The sequence below is a fragment of the Chrysochloris asiatica genome, unplaced genomic scaffold, assembly GCF_000296735.1.
Source record: "Chrysochloris asiatica unplaced genomic scaffold, ChrAsi1.0 scaffold00009, whole genome shotgun sequence".
In the NCBI taxonomy this organism is placed as follows: domain Eukaryota; kingdom Metazoa; phylum Chordata; class Mammalia; order Afrosoricida; family Chrysochloridae; genus Chrysochloris; species Chrysochloris asiatica.
In genome coordinates this window covers 8,169,179-8,193,610 of record NW_006408527.1, presented here as the reverse complement: position 1 = coordinate 8,193,610, position 24,432 = coordinate 8,169,179, and the positions used below count along the sequence as shown (strand labels likewise).

The following is a 24,432-nucleotide window of genomic DNA, read 5'->3' as shown; positions in this document are numbered from 1 at the left end:
GTAGCTTAATATAAGTATGTTTTTAAAGTCCTAACTCTCTTTCAGTCACTTCTGCCCTCCTCTCCCTTCTGTTAGGTGCTGTCTAGTCAATTCCGACCCATAGCGACCCAGTATAGGGTCTCCGAGGAGCGGCTGGTGGACATGAACCACCGACCCTGCAGTTCAAAAGACTTTGCAATGCGTCACCTCAGCCCACAGTGCTGTGCTGGACTCCTCTCAAACCAGTGAAAAAAAAGCAGACCAAATACGACGCTTATCCGCGTCTCCCGTATAGGGTTTCAGAGGAGCAGCTTGTGAGCTTGAACCACCGACCTTGCAGTTCAAAAGGCTTTGAAGTGGCACCTTAATCCACAGTGCTACAATGGGACACCTCTCAAACCAGTGAAAGTAAGCTGACCAAATAGGACACACATTTGCATCTCCTGTATAAGGTTTCCGATGAGTGGCTGGTGAGCTTGAACCACCAGCCTTGTCCCACCAGCCTTGTCGTTCAAAAGAATTTGCAGTGCAGCGTCTTAACCCACAGCACTTTGCTGGGCTCCCTCTCAAACCAGTGAAGAAAAGCAAACCAAATCCACGTCTCAGCTTGGTCTGAGTGTGTGAGTTCCTGGCAGAGGAAACCGCCAGTGGTGGGGGTGGGTCATGGCCACTCGGTTAAGACCCCACCTCCATTCACCCAGATATATGTGGGCAAACCTTGAGGTCACCTATTCCCAACATCAAAGAAGAAAAATAAAATCGGAACCACCTAAAATCGGTAAAGCACACCGTGCACCTATTTTTTTTTTTTTTTCCCAAAATGTTTCTGCAGAGTGTTTACACAGTGTCTCTGTGGCCCCTATTTAGTCCCGCCGCTTCTTTTTCTAGCCCAGGATGTGGGCTCAGGCCTCCGAGCCTGGAGGCGATTTCCCGCCTCAGCTCCAAATTCCACAGGCTGTAAGCCTTCAAGTCATTAAACTATTCCTGTCTCTGTGGGTCTGAATTTTGGAGTTCTGTCTTGCCTCTTTTGCCTGGAATTCTGAGTTATTGCTGACAGCTACCTTCACTATGCCTTCACCCTAGTCGCCAGCAAGCTCTGCCCTCCCTGCTTCTTCAGTAAGTCTGTAATGTCCTTACTCTGTTTCAGGCCCTTGTGAGTTCTGCCGCTTGTTGAAATGCTGTGGAGTGGCTTATGACCCATAGCGACCCAGTATAGGGTTTCCAATAGCAGCTGTTGAGCTAGAACCACAGTTCTTGCAATTCAAAAGTCTTTGCAGTCTGGCGGATTAAACCACAGCAGGGGTGCTTTGTTACTGGTGTTAAGCTGCTACTCAAGGGTGTGCTACTCAAGGGCGTCTCAGCTTGGGCTGGACCAAACCTTGATGCTTTGATGGGCAGGCCTGAGGCTAGGAGGCTGGGCAGAGGGCTGGCCTAGGCCGAAGAAGTTGGGGATGGGCTTGGTGCTTGCAGGCAGATGGTGTCTGTTTTTGATGATGTCTAAAATGCCTCTTTTTGTCTCTCTGTGCTTTGAGCCCCCCAATTTTCCCTATATACACACCGGTAATGCCTAACATGGAAATGAGGACCCCCCTGGGATGGACTATGTTGGTTCCTGTGGCCCCGCTAGCTCTCTGAGAGCGTCTGCCCTTTGAATGGGTCTGCTCAAGCCCTGCTAAGTTCTGCAGTGGACGTGGCCGTCCCCGGAGTAGGAGCCCGGAGCAGGCGGGTGGAAGTTCAAAATGCTCGTAACTCCCCAATAGTGTGATCCTTCAAAAAAACAAGTTCATAAAGTTGAAGCCGAATGTTTTATGTTTGCCCAAAAGCTGTCTGTATACCAGGTGGGGGCCCCCCTTTGTGATACCGCCCCCTACTTTCTCCCGAGCCCGTGTACTGTGCTGCCCGGTCAGGGAAGCGCTGAAAGTCCCCTTGTTTGATTTCTTGACTACTGCTTCCATGAGTGTTGATAGTTGATTGAAGAAGACTGAAGTCCTTGACATCAGTCTTTTCTCCGTTGGTAAGAGTGTTTTTTATTGATCCAATGGTGAGGATTTTTGTTTTCTTTACATTGAGATGCAATTCATACTGAAGGCTATGGTCTTTGAACTTCATCAGTAAATATTTTAAGTCCTCTTCACTTTCAGCAAGCAAGGTTGTCTCATCTGCATATCGCAGGTTGTTAATGAGTCTTCCTCCAATCCTGATGCCACTTTTTTTTTTTTTTTCCATATAACCCAGTTTCTTGGATTATTTGCTCAGCATACAGATTGATTAAGTATGGTGATAGAATACAACAGGCAGGAGCACTTTTAAATTCTAGTCCTTGCCTTAACCTCGGTGCTACCATACTACCCTGTTTATTTTATTGCATTTGTACTTGTTCTTATTGTTAAGTGCTGTCGAGTAGATTCCGATTCATAGTGACCCTGTATAGCATTTTTGAGGAGCAGCTGGTGAGCTTCAACTACCGACCTTGCAGTTCAAATGGCTTTGAAGCCTGGCGCGTTAACCCACAGCGCCACACTAGCACTTGTTGTTGTTGTTGTGAAGTGCCTTCGAGTCGGTTCCGACCCATAGCGACCCTGTACAGGGTTTCCGAGGGTGTAAATCCTTACAGGAGTAGAAAGCGCATTATAATTTTTGTATTTTCCCCACTAAGCTGTAAACCCTTTGAAGCCCGGACTGAGTTAGCCATTTTGGAGCTCTGGTAGCATAGTGGTTACGAATTGGGCTGCAAACCACAAGGTCAGCAGTTCGAAACTACCAGCTGTTCCACGGGAGAAAGATGAGGCGTTCTGCTCCCGTAAAGATTCACAGCCTTGGAAACCCTGTACAGAGTCACTATGAATCAGAATTGACTCCACGGCACATAACAACAACAAAGCACTTTGCACAGTAGCTGGCATAGATATGGCAGATACCCACTAAATGTTGAACAAACTGTGTGTGCTTGAATCCTTCTCTCGCTCCAGTTTCACATTAAGTAGAGTCCTTTTTCTTATTCTGAACAGTCTTTGCTGCTTAACTGATCTTATCCGTCCCTTCACACCTTTGGGACTTTATCACTTATGCTGTCTCTCTGCCATACTGTCACCTTTTCCATTGCTGCTTTAAAAGTATGTTCAGGTCTTCCATTTAAAAACATCATTTTCTCTTAATCGCTCATCTTTGAAACTGTAGCTGTGCTATTTACCTCATTCTTGAGTTTGCTTTAGTCGGGCTGCAGAAGCCCCACTGTTACTGGGGTTACTAGTGACTTCCTCACTGCCATACCTTGGGATTGTACCCGCTCTTCACTTCCCTGCATGATTAGGGTTCTAAGATCCAGATCATTATGTGAGTCTGCTTTATTCTAGAGTCTTAGGCCTCCCAGTCTACAGCACTGGTGTCTGTCACACATATCCTCACTGGGCACCCCTCTCCCTTCCTACCACTGAAGAGGTGGTTGGGTGTTGCCCACCTCCTCTTGCAGCCCCTCCCTCTTGTGTGATCCCCCTTCCTTCTCCCTCCTCCCCTTATTGACTTTCTTGGCACCTTTATGTCCTCCCCTGGTCTCCTGCTGAATGCCTCTGACCTCATATCATCCATCCCTCCATAATTCTGTACCTTCTGTGACCAGACCAAAACAGCCTTCATCCCTCATGTGACCTCTGGTGTATCATTTGAAGTGGCATGCAGAGGGTGCCCTGGGCCCTGCTGAAACCCTGCATGGGACACAGACCACCGGAGGTTCCACTTGACGATTTTTTTCAGAGTTGTTGAAAATTCTAAATGTCAGATAACAAGGGGTTGATATTGAGGAATAGATGTATTCATTGTGTCCTACTTGTCTTTATCATTTCATGTTCTTGACTCCTCCTTTCTTCCTGAAAATCTCTGACTTTTATAATACCATCCTCTGATTCTTTTTTAACTTGATAGCCATTGTGTCTCAATTTTAGTAGCTTCTGTTTCTCTATTCATTTTTATTCTCTCTCTCAAATAACTGGAATTTGTCGTCTTCTCTCACTTCTAGATTACTAGCTTATTTTATAGGTTCTTCTCTTTTCTCTGAATTGCTGCAATAGTTGTCTATCCTAACATCTTTCCATGCCTTCCTTCAGGTTCTTCATATCATCACTTCAAGACCATTTTCTTACCCTGTTGCCAAAGCAATCTTTTGAAAACCATGTCAGCAACTTGAAACCCCTTCAGGACTTTACCTGTAGGATAAAACACAAGTACTTTCTGCGTAGTCATTTCCCACTCCACCCTACACATTTCAAATGATTAACACTGTTTTCTACATATCTTCAGTTCTCTGGCATTTGTCCCATAGTTACGTTGCTCTCTCTTTTGTTTTATTTATTTATTTTTAATTCCCTTCCCAAACCTGTCTTGAAAACTCATAACTATAAGATCTGGCTTCTCTATGAAATCTTTTTGTGCCCTTTATTGAATTAGCCACCTCCTTATTTTTATTTAAGTCTGTTACAGTACTAACAGTTTACTCAGCGTCTCCCTTCCCCATCTGCCCATCCTTGGTGGTGAGCTCTGTAGAGTAACAATTTTGTCTTAACTATATTCTTAGTCCCATGCCTAGTACGTAGTAAGCATTCACTAAAACTTATCAGAACGAATAAAAATACAAGGTATAAATGCTGATTACTGAATAAATCTGGGAATCTAGGAATTTTGATCCCATTACCTAGAAACTGTATATATGTGGGGTACTGTTTTGCCCAAGTGTATACTCATATAGTCTTTTGTTTGCCTGTGATTTCATCCTGTTAACATCCTCCTGAGAGAGGTGTGTAATTTGAAAGTGTGAAAACGATATTGCCTGTGACCCAGGGTTTGTGGGTCAAGACTGGCACTGTATGTCAGTGGCTTCTTTCTTCTCTGCTCTTTCACTAATGATAGGGACAGCAAGCAGGGAAAGATACAAGGGGATATAAAAAGTTTCAGGAAATTTTTTGTTATCTTTGAATTCCATTTTTCCACGAACTCTGTGAGCCCCCCCCCGTGCTACATTATTGTCATTAGTGCAGATCTTTATAGATGCTTCTGCATTTTCGTTCTCTTTCTTTCCATGCCTCCATGACACATGCCATAGCATTTTTGTGTGTGTGTTTTAAAAATGGTGTATGGAAACACAGAGTGTATATAGTGTGTATGGTGGCTTGAAGGATCTGTTAAATAAGCACTGGACTGTGAACCACAAGGTCAGCAGTTGGAGCCCACCAGACACTCCATAAGGAGATAGGTGAGACTTTTTGCTCTCACAAATGTTTTCTTTAAAGCCTTGGAAACCAGATTGTTGTAAGTCAGAACTGGCTTAACAGCACTTAGCAGCAATGACAAATAGTGTGTATGTACAGTTTAGAGAATAATAGCAAAACAAACACCGGTGCATCAGTAATTGAGCTGAAGAAACAGAAGTCCTGCATGTCCTGAGTTGCATTCCCCTTCCTTCACTTCAAGGAGCACTGGTGGTGCTGTAGGACAAGCACTGGTGCGGTTAGCAGTTCAAACCCACCAGCCACTCCACAGGAAAAAGAGGAGGCTATCTTTCCTGTAAAGACTTACAGTCTCATAAACCCTATTAGCAAGTAGTTGGAATTGACTCGGTGTTGTTGTTTGTTGTTGTTAAGTGCCATTGAGTGGTTTCTGACCCATAGTGGCCCTGTACACGGTTTTCAAGGAGTGACTGGTGAGTTTGAACCCCTGACCTTGCAGCTCCTACCAACTTTGCAGTCCAGTGCGTTAACCCATAGCACCACACCAGGACTCAGACTCAATGGTAGTAGTTTGATTTTGGTTCATTTATGTTCCTTCACTGCAGAGGGAACCTATCCTAAAACTTAATCAGTTATTCTTGCTGTTTCTTTGTTTTATGTGCTTAGCTACTAGTCCTTTTTTCCTCGCATGTTTTTCAGTTCGTTTTCCTTGCTATATTTCAGTGTTCCATTGTGTACAAATACCACAGTGTATTCATTTTCACAACAACGAACATCATTTCCAATTTTTTTAATTCTCATGAAAAATTGAGATGTGAACATATCCTGGATATGTACATGTATAAGAATTTCTTTAGGTCATTGGTTCTTAACTAGGTTTAGCATTGCCATCATATAAGGCGTCTGGAGTACAATTACTCTGTTTTTAGGGTATAACCGTGTTCAACTTTATTAGGTAATAGCACATTGTTTGCCTTATATTTCCGTTGGACTTTGAGAGTGCTCAGTGACAACTTTCTTGCCAGTACTTAATACGAAGAGATTTTTTTTAATGTTACAAAGTATACAAATCATATCTCATTGTATTCTTAATCTCATTCTTTAGATAACCCGCAAAGTTGAGCATGTGTCTATGTTTTAAATGACTAGTCTTTTGAAATATTTGTGTTTAACCTTCTTTTCTACTGAGTTATTTGTCTTTTAAAAACAGAGCACATAAACATTTTACTTTATTAATGAATTCTTTATATATTCTGGATACTAACTCTGGTTAAATAAGTTACAAAGATTTTAAAGCAGATATGTTGTTGTATTGTTGTTAAGTGCCATCAAGTTTGTTCCTACGCATAGCGACCCTATGCACAACAGAATGAAACACTGTACCGTCCTCACAATTGTTACATTTGAACATATTGTTGCTACCATTATGTCAGTTCATCTCATTGGGGGTCTGTTTCTGTTCTTTTTGCATGTTTTTGATGAATAGATAGTTCATCAAAAGTACGTAATTTTTTTAAAAACTTTTGATATAGGTGGAGGTTTATGGAGCAGACCAGTTCTCATTCAATAATCCATACCTACTTTGTTTTATCTCAATGACTGCAATTTCCACAGTATAACCTCACTTATCCCACTTCTCCCTGCGTTTCCTCTTTCCATTACTTCTCCTTTCGTATCCCTTCTGAACTTTGTCCTTGGGTAAATACTGCCCTTTTGATCTCAACTGATAGATTATTCTAAGATGTGCATACTTCATTAATAATATTGTTCCCCTTATAGACCTGGCTGTTGTTTGGATGAAAATTGAGCCATGGGAGAGAATTCCATTTCCAGACTTAAAGACTGGCTTCTTGTTATTAGGTGCAATCAAGTCGGTACTGACTCTTAGTGACCTTGTGCACAACAGAACGGAACACTGCCCAGTCCTGGGCCAACCTCAAAATCATTGCTATGCCTAAGCCCATTGATGCTGCCACTTTGCCAATCCATCTGGGTGGGGGGGGGTCTTCCTCTTTTTTTCTAACCCTCCACCTTACCAAACATGATAATCCTTCTCCAGCTACTGGTCCCTCCTGACACATGTCTGACGTATGAGAGACGAAGTTTGGCCATCCTGGTCTCCAAGGAGCACTCTGGCTGCACTTCTGCCAATACAGATCTGTTGGTTCTTTTGGCAACCCATGGCACTTTCAGTATTCTCCAACACCATAACTCAAAAGCATCAATTCTTCTACGGTCTTCCTTATTCACTGTTCAGCTTTCGCATGCATATGAGGTTACTGAAAATACCATGGCTTGGGTCGGGCACACCTAAGTCCTCAAGCTGACATCTTTGCTCTTTAACACTTTTAAAAGATCTTCTGCAGATTTACCTAATGCAATACGTCCTATGATTTCTTGATTGATGCTTCCATGAGTGTTGATAGTTAATCCAAGAAGAATGAAGTCCTTGACATCAGTCTTTTCTCCGTTGATAAGAATGTTGTTTTTTGGTCCAGTGGTGAGGATTTTTGTTTTCTTTACATTGAGATGCAATTCGTACTGAAGGCTATGGTCTTTGATCTTCATCAGTAAATATTTTAAGTCCTCTTCACTTTCAGCAAGCAAGGTTGTCATCTGCATATCGCAGGTTGTTAATGAGTCTTCCTCCATTCCTGATGCCACATTTTTCTTCATGTAACCCAGCATCTCAGATTATTTGCTCAGCATACAGGTTGAATAAGTGTGGTGAAAGAATACAACCCTGTCACACACCTTTCTGAATTTTAAAACATTCAGTGTTCCCATGTTCTGTTTAAACAACTGCCTCTTGTCCATGTCCAGATTCGTCATGAACACAATTAGGTGTTCCAGAATACTCAAACTTCGCAATGTTGTCCATAACTTATCATGATCCACACAATCAAAAGCCTTTGTATAGTCAATAAAGCACAGGTAAACATCTTTCTGGTATTCTCTGCTTTCAGCCAAGATCCATAGGATATCAGCAATGATAGCCCTCATTCCATGTCCTCTTCTAAATCCGGCTTGAACTTCTGGAAGTTCTGTGTCAGTGTATGCTTGCAGCTGTTTCTCTATTACCTTCAGGAAAACTTTACTCACATGAAATATCAAAGATATTGTCCATTGATTTCCACATTCTGTCGGGTCACCTCTCTTTGGAATGGTCTCAAATACGGATCTCTTTCAATCAGTTGGCCAGGTAGTTGTCTTCCAGTTTTTGTTTTTTTTTAAATATGTTTATTGTGAATTATGTTATGGTTTACATGGGAGAACTTTAGCTTTACATTCATCCTATCGTACATCATTTCATTGCCATGGTTAAAATCCCCTCCATGCATCATCAACCAACCAAAGGATATACTCTGCAAGCCTGCCCTCCGGTTGTCAGCACACAGCCCCTCTCCCTCTCTGGGTCTCGAGTCCCCAACTGCTCCATCTCCCCACGTCATCATCTCTGCCTCCATCTCTGGCATCACTGCTTATCTGGGTAGGGTCTCACACTCTGCTCTTCTCCCTTGATGGTTCCAGGGACCTCCGCTCCTGGACTACAAAGTTAGTTTTGCTACAAAACATCCACCTTTACATTTCCAACCCTCTCAGTCTGATAACAATTATTCACTATTGTACCACAAGGAATCTATCCCCATCTCCTTTCATCAGCCCCGACCAGACAGAATGGATACTACTCAGTGGATATTCTACCTTCCTCCGTACCCTCTGGATCTAGACTCCCTCTTGAAAGCTTATAAGCCAGTCACTTCTTGCCTTTGTAACCACCGCATTTTGGGTAGCCAATGTCCAAGTTGCCCATCCCTGTCTACCCTGGGTGTGGAGGGTGTGGGAATGATCCTCACTGTAAAGATTAGTTCTGTCTTTTGAGCTACTACATCCATAGGTGTATGTCAAGTTCATCAAATTGTATCAGATTACTCTTTTTTTTTCCCCCCTCTTTTTTTCTTCTTCTAACTGAGCTTTGATCATCCAGTCATTGAAGCCAGGTCAAGTGGGTATTATCTGAAAGTATGGGTGTTCAGATAGTCATGGCTTCCTTTAATCACCCTCTCCTTTTGCAGGGCAGGGTTTGGTTTTTTCCTACTTCACACAATGATAAGAGTTCCCCTTTAAGAGTTCTGGCTTTGTTCCTATACCCTGTGTGTGCTATCCATTGAATCCTGGCATTATACAAATGCCAGCTCCTAAATACTCTCTTATTCCTCTGGATTCCTCTTTCTCATCTTTCTGGCATCTAAGGAATTTCCTCACTTCCTATCAGCTCAGCATTGAAATTTATAAGATTTTTAAAGATATCTGATCCAGCAATAGGAGTGCCATACAGGAAACCTTATGTCAGAGTAGCTTTTAGTTGGAACCCACTAGATTGCATTTAACAAAAATAACACATACTTAGTGGAGCCCTGGTGTTGGGCGATAGCTGGTAACTGTAAGGTCAGCAGTTCAAACCCACCAACCACTCTCGGAAAACTTATACAGGGTTACTATGAGTTGGAACCAATAGTGTACTCAGAGACATTTAGGGAAACATCATATCTGCCATGTTCCTTTGAGTTTGGTTTTTAAACAGTGACGTGGATCATGCATGCTTCACTGTACAATTGTTTTATGAGTTTTACTCAGAACTCTTTTTCTAAAGAATTGGACTGTGAAATCTTTGCAGTGAAATTGCCCTCAACCTAATGGACATAGTTTCTAGCACGTAGTCCTGTCTCAGAAGCGCTGATTTTTATGTCACTCTTTCAGAATATTACAATTAATTCAGTCATAAAGACAAATGAAGTTCTGATACATGGTATGAACCGTAAAAACAAAGAGGCAGTTATTCAAACAGAACAAGGGGGCACTGAAAGTTTTGTGCCAGGGATGTACTCTTTCACCATATTTATTCAATCTGCATATTAAGTACATACCCGACAAATGGGATTATATGAAGATGGCTGTGGCATCGGGATTGGAGGAGGACTCCTTAGTAACCTTCAGGGTGCAAATAATACAGCTTTCCTTGCTGAAAGCAAAGAGGATTTAAAATACTTACTGATGATTATCAAAGACCACACACTTTGGCATGGGTTGCACCTCAATGGAAAGAACAAAAATCACCACTGGACCAATAAATAACATCATGTGATAAATGGAGAAAAGACTGAAGTTGTCAGAGATGTCATTTTGCTTGCATTAACTATCAGTACTCATGGAAGCAGCAATCAAGAAAACAAATAATGTATTGCAGTAGACATATCTGCTGCACAAGATCTCTTTAAAGTGTTCAAGAACAAAATGTCAGTTTGAAGACTAAGGTGCTCCTGACCCAAGCTGTGGTATTTTCATATGAAAGTTGGACAGTGAATAAAGAAGACTTTAAAAGAATTGATGTATTTGAGTTGCAGTGTTGGAGAAAAATATTGAAAGTACCATGGTCTGCCAGAAGAACAATCATATATGTGTTGGAAGAAGTACATCCAGATGCTCCTGAGAAGCCAGGATGGTCAGACTTCATCTCACATACTTTGGACATATTATCAGGAGGGACCAATCCCTGGAGAAGGACATCCTCCTTGGTAAAGTGGAGGGTCAGTGAAAAAGAGGAAGACCCCTAAGAAGATGGATTGGCATAGTGGTGGCAGCCGTGGGCTCAAGCAGGATCTGGCAGTGTTTTGTTCTGTCGTGCATAAGGTTGCTTTGAGTTAGAATCAACTCAACAGAACGTAGCAACAACAACAAGATTCATTAATGATTACCAGGAGCCAAGTGGGAGGGGAAAGTGGAGGCATTACTTCAGGGGCAGAGTTTTTGGTAAGGGTGATAAAAATTTAGAAATAGATAGTAGTAATTTTTGGCACAATGTGACAGATGTGTTAATGTCTTTGAATTGTATATGTGAAAATTGTTTATATAGTTTGGTTACATATTTGTTGTTGTTAGGTGCTGTTGAGTCAGTTCTGAAGTTTAGGGTTTCCAAGGAATGGCTAGTGAATTTGAAATGCTGACCTTGTGGTTCAAAGAGCCTTGTGGTCCAGTGCTTTACTCCACAGCGCCACACAAGGACACCTTGTTACATATAAACCACAACAAAAGTATTAAAAATTATTTTTAAAAAATAAGCAAAAAACCCTCTTATAATAATGAAATCCTCCTTAAGACTTTAATGTTGATCGTTAGAACATTCCTAACCTTTTCTGAGTCCTGGTGTCACTGTGGGATGATGTACTGGACCACAAGGTCAGTGGTTCAGAGTCACCACCTGCTCCTCAGAGACCCTATACAGGGTCACTATGAGTTGGAAACAACTTGAAGGCATTTAACAACAACAGCAACCTTTTCTGAGGTATAAATTTCCATTTTATTTTATTCATAGAAAATGAACTTGGAACATAGAAATATTGTCTAGGTTAAGATAATTCTGTATTTTTACCTTTAGAGGCATAGTTCTCTTTCAACAATCTTGAAGACAGAATGAAGTGTTAACTATTATTTTTACTAAGTAATCTATATGTAATAATTCATAATTTATTTCCTTTCTTTAAAACGTTATGTTAATAAGTTATACTGTGTTCTCCCCTTTATTGCTGAGGGAAAATTATCTTGAATCAAACAGGAATTGTTTAAATTCTTTTAAGTTTCTCATTTTCATTTATTCATAGTCCTGTGGGTCTAAAAACTGATGATTTGTCTGAGTGGATTCATCAAGCATACTTTGTTGATTTTGTCCACTCTCTCCACCAATTCACTCCACTCCCACCCTATCATTGATGAGTGCTCCCTATGCATGTATTTGGACTTGCACATAATGTAATTGATTGAAACTTTGAAACTATTTTTAGGCATCTCCTGGTGTGGCTTTGTAGAATAAGCACTGGGACCGCAAAGTCGGTTTGAACTGCAAAGAAACCTTATACACAGGGTCGCTATAAGTAGGAACCAACTAGACGGCACTTAACAACAACAGTGCAGTAGATACTTCTAGTAATAGACTGTTTAATTTATACATTTGTAAAAATAAATAATTTGCTATTGTGTCTTTTATTCTCTAGGGTAGTACTGAACAACCTGTTCAAACTAGCAAGATTGGTCTAGGAAGGAGAGAGTATCAGAGTTTACAGCATCGCCATCATTCTCAGCGTTCCAAGTGCCGTCCACCTAAGGGCATGTATTTAACCCAAGAAGATGTGGTAGCAGTGTCCTGTAGTCCCAATGCAGCCAACACCATCCTAAGGCAATTGGACATGGAGTTGATTTCTCTAAAACGTCAGGTACTTTATAAAAACCTATGTTTTTATAATTATATTTCTCTGCTTTTACCTAGATTGAAGTCAGTTGTTAGCATATTTTCTCAGCTCACTCCTCTATAAGGTTTAAACTTTACCTTGTTTCTAAATGTTAAGATTCCACTCTGTTTTACATTTGTATCCCAGCATTATTATTTTTAGTTCTCTGATTTTGAGCATGGAAACTTCTGAGCTTCAATTTCCTTTTCTTATCTTTCAAATTGGGTTGATTAATTATATTTCTTTTGATAATAATCAAGCTTCTCACGTTGTCAGGGATTATTTGAGATGATACATGTAAATTTGTTAGCCCAATGCTTGACACATTGGAAGTGCTAATCATCAATAGGATCAGTAATAATAGTGTTGTATGAGTACTACCTTCATAATCAGCTCATAGGTAAGATCAAGAGTCAACCCAAGGTCTAGTCCTGGCCTACACCATTTACTTACTGTAGAAACTTAGGGAACCATTTAACTTCTCTCCAGCTCAGTTTTCTCATCTGGGAGATGAGGATAGTGATAAGATATTTGGGAGAAATTAAATGAAGTCTTATGTGATGGTGTTTAAAGCAATGCCTAACACAGTAAATGCTCAGTTAATGTTGTTACTCTATCTCTGGCCTTTTTCAATCTTTTCCTGTATTTTTTTGGTTGGCTATTTTTTTCTTGTTATTTAACTGTGTGTGTGTAGCCGTAGAATCAGCACTGGACTGTGAACCACAAGGTCAGCAGTTCAAACCACCAGCTGCTTCTCAGAAACCCTATACAGGGTCTCTGTGAGTCAGAACTGACTCAGCGGCACTTAACAAAAATAACAATCCCTTAAACCTAAGTACTCTTACTCTCTTGGCCTGTATCAACCAGTGACTTCGAAATCTACTTCTCAAGCTGTGGCTTTTCTGTGAACTCTGTAGCTATATTCCAGCTTCCTGTAGACATCTTCTTCCAGGAGATATTTTTTCTGTTTCCTGTCAAGAAATTCCAGAATCGTCCTTGATTTCTTTTTTGCCCAACACATACCCAAGTGGTAACCAAATTAATGTGAATTTTACTCTGAAATTTCCTTTAAATCATTCCCCTCATTTTTATCCCATCACTATACACTTCTTCATTACCTCTTGCCTGATTATGAATAAATCTCCTGTTCATTCTCCATGTTGTCTACTTCTCTTCAGCTCCATACATAATCTTAACATTGCTGCCAGTGTTACCTTTGTAAAATATTGACCTGATCAAGGTCAGTCATCTCAAAACTCTTTATTTCCTTTTGCCTTTAGCACATTACAGCAGAGGGAAGCTAGGGTACCATCATGCAGGATTTATAAGGAGGCCATGTTAAGAAAGTTGAAATTTACCTAGAATTAGGAAACCATATAAGATGCTGAAGATAAGTGTAACATGATCATATTAATAGTTTCAGGTCCATCTGTCTGCATTTTTTTCCCTTAGTAGTTGCTCAAAGGATTACAATGTATGTCCTTAGTTTATTGCAGTCACTGAGTTGGTTCTGATTCACAGTGACTCTGTAGGACAGAGTAGAACTGTTTCATAGGGTTTCTGAGGCTATAAATCTTTACAGAAGTTCTAGCAGAGCTTAACCAGTGCCCTTTTGGTTAGCTTCTGTGAGCTTTACCCACTGTGCCATCAGGGCTTCTCTCTGCAGTCAAGTGCTTATAGATAGATTTTAAAAGAGCATAATACTCAAGCCAGACTCTTTTTTTTTTTTTTTTTTTTTTTAATTTAAGGTTTTTATTGTGGATTGAGTGAAAGTTTACAGAGCACATCATCAATTTCACATTAACAGTTCATATAACTTGTTTCAATACATTGATTATAATCCCCTCCATATACCATCAATTAAAAGTATTTTTCTCTATCCACTTTAGCTTTTTAAAAAACACACAAACAAAAAACCCACTCAGGCATATATAATAATTTACATCTCCAAAGGACACATTCTGCAAGTCTGCTCCTGGCCATGAGTTCTTAGTCCTTCTCTTCTTAGTTGATGAATCTAGAGTCCTCAGCTGCTCCTCATCTCCATGCCCCCATCTCTACCTCCGTTTCTGGCGCTGCTGCTTCTCTGATTAGGGTCCCGCATTCTGTTTGTGCGTTCCTCTCTTGATGGTCCTAGGGTCCTCTGTTTCTGGACTGTAAGATTAACCACTCCCCTTTTTTTGTTACAAAACTTCTACCTTTACAAGTGTGACAATCGCGATTAGTCATGATAAGTTATTCACTGTTGAATCTTACGAATCTTGTCCCCATCTCCTTTCACCAGACCCATCTAGACAAGATGATAGCTATTTAGTAGAGACTCTTTCTTTTCCCCCACACTATCTACCCTGTGCACAGAGCAGATAGCATTGATACTTGATTTGAAGACACTTTCCCTATCTGTTGGTATTTAGAGTAACTACCGCTCTGAGTATATTCAGGTTCATCATGAAGATGTATCTTCTGTCACTGTAGCTGTTCCAGTCTGCTTGTCCTTTCTAGTGGGAATGTCTCACCTCACAAGGTTGTGGATGGGACTCAGGATTCCACCTAAAGTCCTATACTCTGTGAAGGCTTTGCATTAAGCCTGTTTCACTGGGCAAGTTGTAGAACCCCTTTGAGGTATTCCAATCAGTTAAAGGCTGAAGGCGGGTTTACACGCTTTCTTTAATCATGTTTCCCAACATTCTTTTCTATCCCACTCAAGTGTCTATTTTACAATAGTAGACAAGGGGAACTAATACTCATAAGGCAGTCAAGAATTTTAGTATTATTTACCCTCTTCAAGATCCCTGTATCCCAGAGCCCTGTTGTTCCAAGGTTGAGTATGCATCACTGTTTACCTCTGTCCCACTAGGCCATGCAAACCTGTCTCCGTGTTCCCCTATCTATCTTGTTCTTCTGCCTCCTCCCCTCTTCTTGTATTGCCTTCCCCAACACCCAAAATAAACCCCCAACCAACCCCATTGTGGTTACCTTATATTCCATTAGTTCTTACCTCTATTTAAGATAGTCTATTTTATCCAGTAATCTACCTGACCTTCCCACCACCTGGATCTCTGTTCTTCTGTTTACCTTTTTTCACATTGTAATTGTTTTGGTCATAGACTGACCTCCAGATCCTCTGTTCTTATAATTTTATTCTGTTCTTGTCTCTCATTTGTCGACTGAGTTCAGGTTGATGCTGCCATGTATGTCATTCTGTAGTTGTTTGTTCTTGTTGTTCAGTCCACAGAACTTCCTTTAGGATGTTTTTCATAGCAGGGTTGGCTTTGGCAAAATCTCTTAGCTTCTGCTTATCCAAGCCAGACATTTTTTTACAAGCTAAACTAAACTACAAGGGCCTTCTATTGTAGTCTACTTAGAGTTAATATTATACCGTTCTTATGTGGCACTGTGAGTTAATGCACCAGACTGCAAAGCCATTTGAACTGCAGGGTCGGCAGTTCAAGTTCATCAGCTACTCCTCGGAAACCCTATACAGGGTTGTTATGGGTTGGAATCGACTCAACGGCACTTAACAACAGCAACACATAAAATGTAAGAACCTTGCACCAATAGAGTGTGGGACTAAAAGGATTTACTCTATCTCTTGCAGGTTCAGATTTCTCTATCCCTTAATCTTGGTTACTCACCCAAAGTACTCATGTTTCTCTTTCCTTCTCCAGCAAGTTCCTTTATAAGTATACCACATTAGTGTCCTCTGCTTTCTTGCTAGCACTTTCTCCAGCCCTTCAAAATCTGGTTTCTGCACCCATATCCATCCCAATTCCACCATTGAAGGAGCTGTTTGTAAGATTGTGAACAAGTTGCCAAGTCTGCTGTTCTCTTTTTAGTTTCTATATCCCGTAACTATTCAGTAATATTTGACATTGTCAACCAAGTCTTCCTTCTCGGAATTTCTTTCCCTTGACTTTGGTGACACTGGATTCTCTTGAGTGTACATCTGTTTGAATGCCTAATTTCTAGTCAGTCCATGAATGCACCCAAGGGACTGCTGTCTTCCTAACTACAGCATGTCTTCGCTCCAAGCAATTTCTAAAAAGCTTTGCTTGTAGTATTTATAAAGCACTCAGTTTTGCTTATTAAATGATGAGTAAAATGTGTTCATTCAACCTCAATATTACTACTACACTTTTAGACTTTATATTGACTTTTAAAAAAGGAACTTTTAAAATACATTTTTTATTTATATTATTGGGAATATATGCTTCAACAACATACCAGTGTAAATATCTACCTACAGTTCAGTGGCAGTGAGGACATTTTTTGAGTTGTGCAAACATTCTCACTCTCCTTTTCTGAGTTCTTCCTCCCCCTGTTGACATATACTCAGTGTCCCCTAAGGCTTCTGTCTAGTCTTTCAAGTTGTTGTTTTCAATTTGATCCCTTATGTTATTGTTGTTTAAGTAGGTTGTTGTTTAAGTGCCGTTGAGTCAGTTGTAATTCATAGTGACCCTGTGTAGGGTTTCCAAGGAACAACTGATGAATTTGAACCACCAGCCTTGTGGTTCAAACCGACCTATGGTCGAGTGCTTATAAATAGATCTTAAAAGAGTGTAATGCTCAAACCAGATGGTTTTTACAAGTTTAACTAAACTACAAGGGGCCTTCAAAAAGTTCATGAAAAAATTCCATTATCTTTTCATTCTATTTTCCCATGAACTTTTTGAAGCCCCTTTGTATTTTTTTGTTTTTAAAAGATCTCGGGATATTTTTGTTTTGAGGTTTAAAGATTATCTTAAAGCTGTCGTTTTGGGGTTCATTCAGCCTTTCTAGCTCCGTGAATTCCATGAGAATTTGGAAATCTGTGCTGCATTTTCCCCCTTTTCTTTAGGATTCTTCTCTATAATCTTGTACCAAAATATTCAGTGATGATGTTCTTCTGGTCTCATTGCAAAGGAGGCAGTTTGTTCATATATAGGCAAGTAGCCACACATTCCATATCCTCCTCCTCCTGACTCTTGTTAATCTGTTACTCCAGGCGAATAGAGACAAATTGTTGTACCTTGAATGGCCACTGCAGGTACTATACAGTGAACTCAGGGGAGATTAGAGGCACTAAACATGTTATTAGGCCAATTAACTATGATGTCCCTTGATACCATGACCCTCCAAATCAGGAAACCAAATCCCATGCGATGTTTGGTCATACATAAGAAGCCTCAGCAGCTACTTTCTTTTCTTGTTTGTAAATATATCTATTCTACAACTTTTCCCAATTTATGTTTTTATAGGTGTACAATTTACTGACAGCATTTACATTAGTAGGATGTGCAGCCCTAGCTTTAAGTAATTCAATTTCCTGTCAGCTTAAACCAAAATCCAATACTCCGTAAGCAGTAGTCCCCCTTCCCCCTTTCTCCTGCCTCTGATAACCACTAACAAACTGATTTCTATACATTTGCCTGTTCTTGAATTTTTATATAAATGAAATCATACAGTATTTGAACCTTGGGGATTGAATTATTTCACTGAGCATAGGTTTTTGAGATTCGTCCATATTGTAGCATGGATCAGGACTTCATTAATCTTCTGACTGGGTAGTATTCCATTGTGTGTATGTACCACATTTTGTTTATCCATTATCCATTGATTGGCATGTATGCTATTTCTACCTTTTGGCTCTTGTGAATAATGCTTTAATGAGCATATGAGGGGGCTTCAAAAAATTTGGAAAATTAATTAAATGATGATGGAATTTTTCCATGAACTTTTGAAGCCCCCTTATATGTGCATATGTATCTATTTGAATCTCTTTTTTCAGGTCTTATGTATATACCTATGAGTGGCATTGCTAGGTCATATGGTAGTTCTATTTTTAGTTTCTTGAGGAACCATCACACTATTTTTCACAACAGCTGTACAATTTGTCATTTCCACCAGCAGTGGATCCTCGCCAGCAATTGTTATTAAAAAGGACTCTTTTTTTTTTTAAAACTCTTTGCTTGAAAATCCATTTGATGTATGACGTAGTAAAGGTTTACATCCGTGAGTTATCAATTCTTCTAGCCATTGTTACTTTTACATACCAAACACATCTCATATAGAATGCCCAAACAGAACTCTTCCACACCCACCCTAGTTATATGTTTCTCTTTTTCCATACTCAGTTCAGGAGTCCTGTTATGGCCCTGTGGCCTAATGCACTGGACCAGAAAGTCACTTTGAACCACAAGGTTGGTGGTTCAAGTTCACTAGCTGTTCCCAGGAAACCCTGTACAGGGTTGCTATGGTTTGGAACCGACTCAACAACGCTTATTAACAACAATACTCAGTTCAAGCCATTGACCCAAGTGTTACCCTTCATATCTCCTCCTCGTTGTTGTTGTTGTGTGCCGTGTAGTCGGTTCCGACTCATAGTGACCCTGTACAGGGTTTCCGAGGCTGTAAATCTTTACGGGAGCAGACCGCCTCATCTTTCTCCCGCGGAACAGCTGGTAGTTTCGAACTGCTGACCTTGTGGTTCGCAGCCCGATTCATAACCACTACGCTACCAGTATCTCCTCCTTAATTCTCCACAATCAAGTGTTTACAAAGACATCTTAATTTTGTTTCCAAATTGTTTCTTTAAACCTTTCTCTGAACACCAGTACTATTTCTTCATTCCTACTGCATTACTTAAAGTCCTCAACATTTCCAACCATGAATCTTAATTTCCATTTTCTTCCACCACATTTTTTCTTTACTGAAATGGTCTTTCTGAAAGGCACGGAAGGTCATGTTACTCCCTTGCTTAAAAATCCTTTCCATTTCCTACGATCTTTAAACAAAATTCAAACACCTTTTCTGTCCTCTGTCTGATTTCTTGTCCATGCATTAGGGCCTTCCTGCCTTCCTAAATGCTTTGCCTGTAATTCATTCCTTATCCCCATAATGTCTGCTTGCGTCATCCTTATTAATCTTGTAAGCTCAGTTCAGATGTCGTCTCTGGAAAACCTTCCCTAGTCTTCATCACCACCTGTTTACCAAAACATACGTAGCATACACTTCTTTGTTTTCTTTCTTCCAAATCTCTGCACTTCTAGGTGTCACGGGGTGTGGTATTTGTCAGACTTGTATATTTATTTATCTCTCCACTTATCTAGGAATCCTGGTGTTGGATAAGCACTGGACTGCTAACCACAAAGTTTACAGTTCTCACCCACCAGTTGCTCATCGCAAACTCTTTTACAAGGTGGCTGTGAGTCAGAATTGACTCGACAGCACTTAACAACAACCACTTATCTATGAAATGATAAGACTGTAGTTCATCTCCATTTTTCTATCTGATGGTGACCACCCAACTAACTACCCTTGAATCATCCTAGATTTATACATTTTAGTTGTGTTTTCAAGTTCTCTGATTAAAAAAAAAAAAAAAAATCACTTTATATACATACTTGATTTCCCATACTTAAAAACAAAAAGATAAAGAATAAAAAACTCCAAAATCACAATCTTTAACAATCTATGTAGAGACTAACAATATTGTTATTAGAAAATTGGTATGGTTCATGTTTAGGCTCTATCTCCTATTTATGACCTTGGAAAAAGTTTCTGAACCTCTCTGTGCCCTACAATTCCCATCTGTAAAATGGTTGGTCATAGAAGTAGTCAACTCTGCTGTAATGCTTACTTTGAAAACAAGAATGTATCCCAGCACAGTTGGTATGTTGTTGTTAAGTGCCATCGAGTTGGTTCCGACCCATAGCAATCCTGTAAAGGGTTTCTGAGGTGCAACTGGTGAGCTTTAACCGCCAATCATGTGGTTCAAACCAACTTTGCAGTCCAGCTCATTAACCCATGGCGCCACAAATAGGGAACAATTTGAGCGTAATATAAATTTTTGTGTTTGTGTGTGATATTGTCAGTGAAAAACTGCACCCAGCCGAACACTTAAGACATTACTAGCTATCTCAATTCATTGTGTGTGAGACAAGCCACATACATCCAACTTTTCCTCTCATTTCAAAGAACACTTCTTCCACTGTTTTTCAATAACTCACAGTCTATAACCATTTTTTTATGCCCACTTCCCACAAACAAACTGAAGGTCTTTTTTGAAGATAAGGTGCCATCTTTATTATAGTATTTATGAATTTTTAAGCTATATATAAAGGTGTGCTGGTGTTTTTATTAGGTTCTTACCTTTTTATGTATCACTGATGAAGTTTTGGGTGTTGTAACCCTTTATTGTATGTGTGAGATTTTGCGTAATATGGTGACATAGATTACAGAACTCATTTATCTACCTTATAAGGTTGTAGGGATTAAGTGGTTAATTACATGTAAATCATTCAGAATGATGTTTTGTTACACACAGTAAACAATATTAGCCACTATCATATTGTAATAAATGTTATTTGGTCAAAACATATGGTACTGAGACACATATAGATGTAGTTTATTTTCTATAAATATTAATTGTCTTTGGTTATAAGAGACATTGTTAAAAGATATTTAAGAATTGTGACTTACGAAATTTGCTTTTTAATTGATGTGTACATTAGTGTAATGAGTGCTGTATTACACTCTAAGTGGTAAATATGTTTGTCCTCTTGAAATAATATTTAAAAGGAATTTTGGTCACCATTTTCATCTTTTAAGTACTCAAACATTTACCTAAGTAAGTGATCCAGTTCTCTTTTTGGATTATTTTTTTTGAAGGTTCAGAATGCTAAGCAAGTAAACAGTGCACTTAAACAGAAAATGGAAGGTGGCATTGAAGAATTCAAACCTCCCGAGGTATGTTACTGAAGAAACTTGTGATTATATGGTGCAGCTTTGGTTTTTGAGTTATCCAATATTCAACTACTGTTTTGGTCTTGGGTTAGTAATACTTTGAAGGTTTCATAATGTAGATAATTTGCTGTGTTCATTTTGATCATTGGTCTGTTGAGATTTGACTAATGACTAAACTGAAAAAAGCTAAGTCATTTCTTTCTTGCCCTTAGATATTGACAAACAGCAAAGTACTAAGGGGAGCTAGCTATAGGAGATGATCATCAGATGAGCAAGCCAGTGCAGTTCTGTCTCAGCAGCAAGCTTTATTTGATGCCTTTTCCTGCTTGTGTGAGTTGGTAACACAGCAAGGAGAGGAGCTCCAGAACTGGCGCTCATCTTAATAGTTTTAGCACATTTGTATTTTAAAGTGTTTGTCTTTTGATTCAGATTTCCAATGAGGGGTTTAGTATGTGAACTGACATCCATGTACTTATATCCCTGAAAATATAAAATCTACAAACAGGTACGGATGGACTATTTTCCCAACTCTTATTTTATTTTAGGTGAAATCTAAGTAAGTTTTTTAATCTTTGTGATAATTATAAAATTATTTAAATACCTTTATGGTCTATAATCAAGTCTTTGTATAAAAGTTTCTGTAATAAAATCTTTTTCTCATTTTTTTCTTTTATATTCTTCATATCCTGGATTTGCCTTTCTAAATATGATTTCATTTGGCCTTAATGGGGTGGTTTTTCCAAAAAAAATTTTTTAAATCACAAGTTGACTGAAGGTATTTATAAATTAAGTATGTAAGGGGTAACTAGGGAGAAGTAGGACAAAAATACTTCAGAAGTAAAGTACTATATGTGTTCCTAATCATTAGAGTCTTTTAGGAAGGAAGAATTATAATCAAGAAACTTGTTTTTGTTTCTAATTCTCTTTCAAGGAGGCTAAGTAATAAAAAAAGAAAACCATGTAGACTAATATATTAAACCTACCGGTAAACTGACGTTCTGGTAACAATTAAGGACAATGTAATACAAAAAATATTACTTTATATTATTGAACTTTTTAAAAATGATTTAAAATTTATTTGAAAGATGCATATAAACAAAAAACTGTACATGCTTGTAATCATGGGAATATTATAAATATCTTTATGATGACAATAAGCTAAACGAAATAGAGAAATTCCTAGGAAAATAATGTCTTATCAAGATTGCCTCAAAAAGAATGAAAACATATAGTTTATAATCCTTAAGTAAATTGGAAGAATAATTACCATCTTTCTCACAAGAAATACAAAGCCCAGACACCTTTACTGGAAAAGTCTACCAACTGTTCAAGAAAAAGATAATTCTAATCTTACACAGATTTTCCAGAAAATTACAGAACAACATAAGCAAACAAGGACTCAGCAAGACTAACTGACTTACTCACATTACTAGTAAGTGGTAGAACTCTCTGAGTAGTTCTCAGATTTTTAGAATCCTAGTTGGAATCTTAAGGAGCTCTAGTAGCGTAGTGGTTACGAATCAGGCAGTGAACCTTAAAGTCAGTGGTTCGAAACTACCACCTGTTTCATAGAAGAAAGATGAGGCTTTCTGCTCCCATAAAGATTTATAGCCTCGGAACCCTAATAACATCTAATAACCACCACCACCAGTTGGAATCTTTGATTTGTTTATATTATGCTGCCTCTTACTTTTGGACATTTTCTTATAGTAACAGATTTGCATGTTAGAGTCTGACATTTTAATGCACTTACTGGGTTGTTGTTAAGTGCCATCAAGTCGGTTCTGACCCATAATGACCCTGTATAGGGTTTCCAAAGAGCAACTGGTGAGCTTTAACCACTGGCCTTGTAGTTCAAATGGCTTTGCGGTCTGGTGCATTAACCCACGCGCCACACCAGGACTCCAGTTACTGGGTTAGAAGTTATCAAATACTTAAAACATTTTGTTTTGTTTTTAATAAAAATAATGACCAAGATAAAACAAATACAACCTTAATACTGTGCCATCCTTACACTGAAGTTTCAATATTACTTTGAGGCTGATTTATTGAACTTTTATGACTTGAAAAGTAGATATGTTTTATATCATCTGGAAGATGCTCAGGTTATATTTACATTTATCATATTTCTGTTGCTTTATGGTGGGAAGAGGCAATATGGATAGATACATTTCAAAGTACTAGATTAACAATCACAGTATAGACTTTGAAAAATCATGCTGTTCATTCCCTACCTTGGGTTAGATCATATGTTACCAGAGTATGTTGTTAACCTTTGGAATAAATACGGAGGTCATTAAATAAAGAACTCAACTGGAAGTAAACAGTTACTAGGATGCTTTACTTATAATCTATATTCGTTATTTTCATCTAGGCAAGTTTTCGGTGAAGAGTGCCCATTCACTTCCACAAGTATTTATTGATCATCTGTTTCACGTAAAGTGCTGTGTTGGGCACTGTGGGAAGTGTATGTGGGAAGAGAGGAAACGCAGAAATGTGAGGGAAATGTGGGCTTGTCCAGCTGCTATAAAAATAATCATAATTCAATCTAGATATTATAAGGCATACTAATGAAAGTTTTATGAAAAGTTTGAAAGTAAAATGCTAGAGTAAAACAGAAATTATTCATTAAAGTTATTCATTTTAGCTAGGATAATCAGGGAAGACTTCTTAAAGGGAAATATTCCAGGCAGAGGGGTAATAATATAAATAACAGTTTGATGTTGAATGATACATTTAAAATATAAGTCCATTGGGGAAAATTAAAAGTCTTCTTAAAAACCAGTCAACACATATTCCCTAAGTACTTGTTATTGTGCTAATATTGAGAATTCTATGGAAGTGTAAAACCATGGTCCCTCAAGAACCTCATTGTTTACTGAGGAATGGAAACTCAGATTCAGAGGAGGAACAAGCTCGGTGTCTGAGAGAGATGTTAACAAGGTTGAGCAGAGATTTATTTGTCATAGGAATGACTGGGCAAGGCCCAGAATATAAAAGTCCTTAAGAAAGCTACAGAGGTGTGCCTTTTGAATTAAGCCAAATGGAAAAACCATATTATTTCTTCAGTATAGAAAGGATGTAATGAAAAAATTTTAATTTTAGGAAAATAATTTATTATGCAGGATAAATTAGAGCAGAGAAACTTTACAGCTGCTAAAATACTAAGTGTGGGGATAAGAAAATAAAATGCCAGAGGAGTACCAAATAGGATTGGCTATTACTTGTAG

At 39.0% G+C, this 24,432-nt stretch overlaps 1 protein-coding gene across 3 annotated transcripts in view; it reads left to right on the top strand.

Moving 5' to 3' along the window:
- RCOR3 (REST corepressor 3) overlaps positions 1–24,432 on the top strand; it is a 77,862-nt gene that overhangs the window by 35,020 nt on the left and 18,410 nt on the right. For all 3 annotated transcript variants that reach the window (XM_006834033.1, XM_006834034.1, XM_006834035.1), the window contains exons 8-9: positions 12,245–12,463; positions 21,128–21,205. In XM_006834033.1, coding sequence (XP_006834096.1) covers positions 12,245–12,463; positions 21,128–21,205 — 297 coding nt within the window. The remainder of the gene's footprint in view (positions 1–12,244; positions 12,464–21,127; positions 21,206–24,432) is intronic.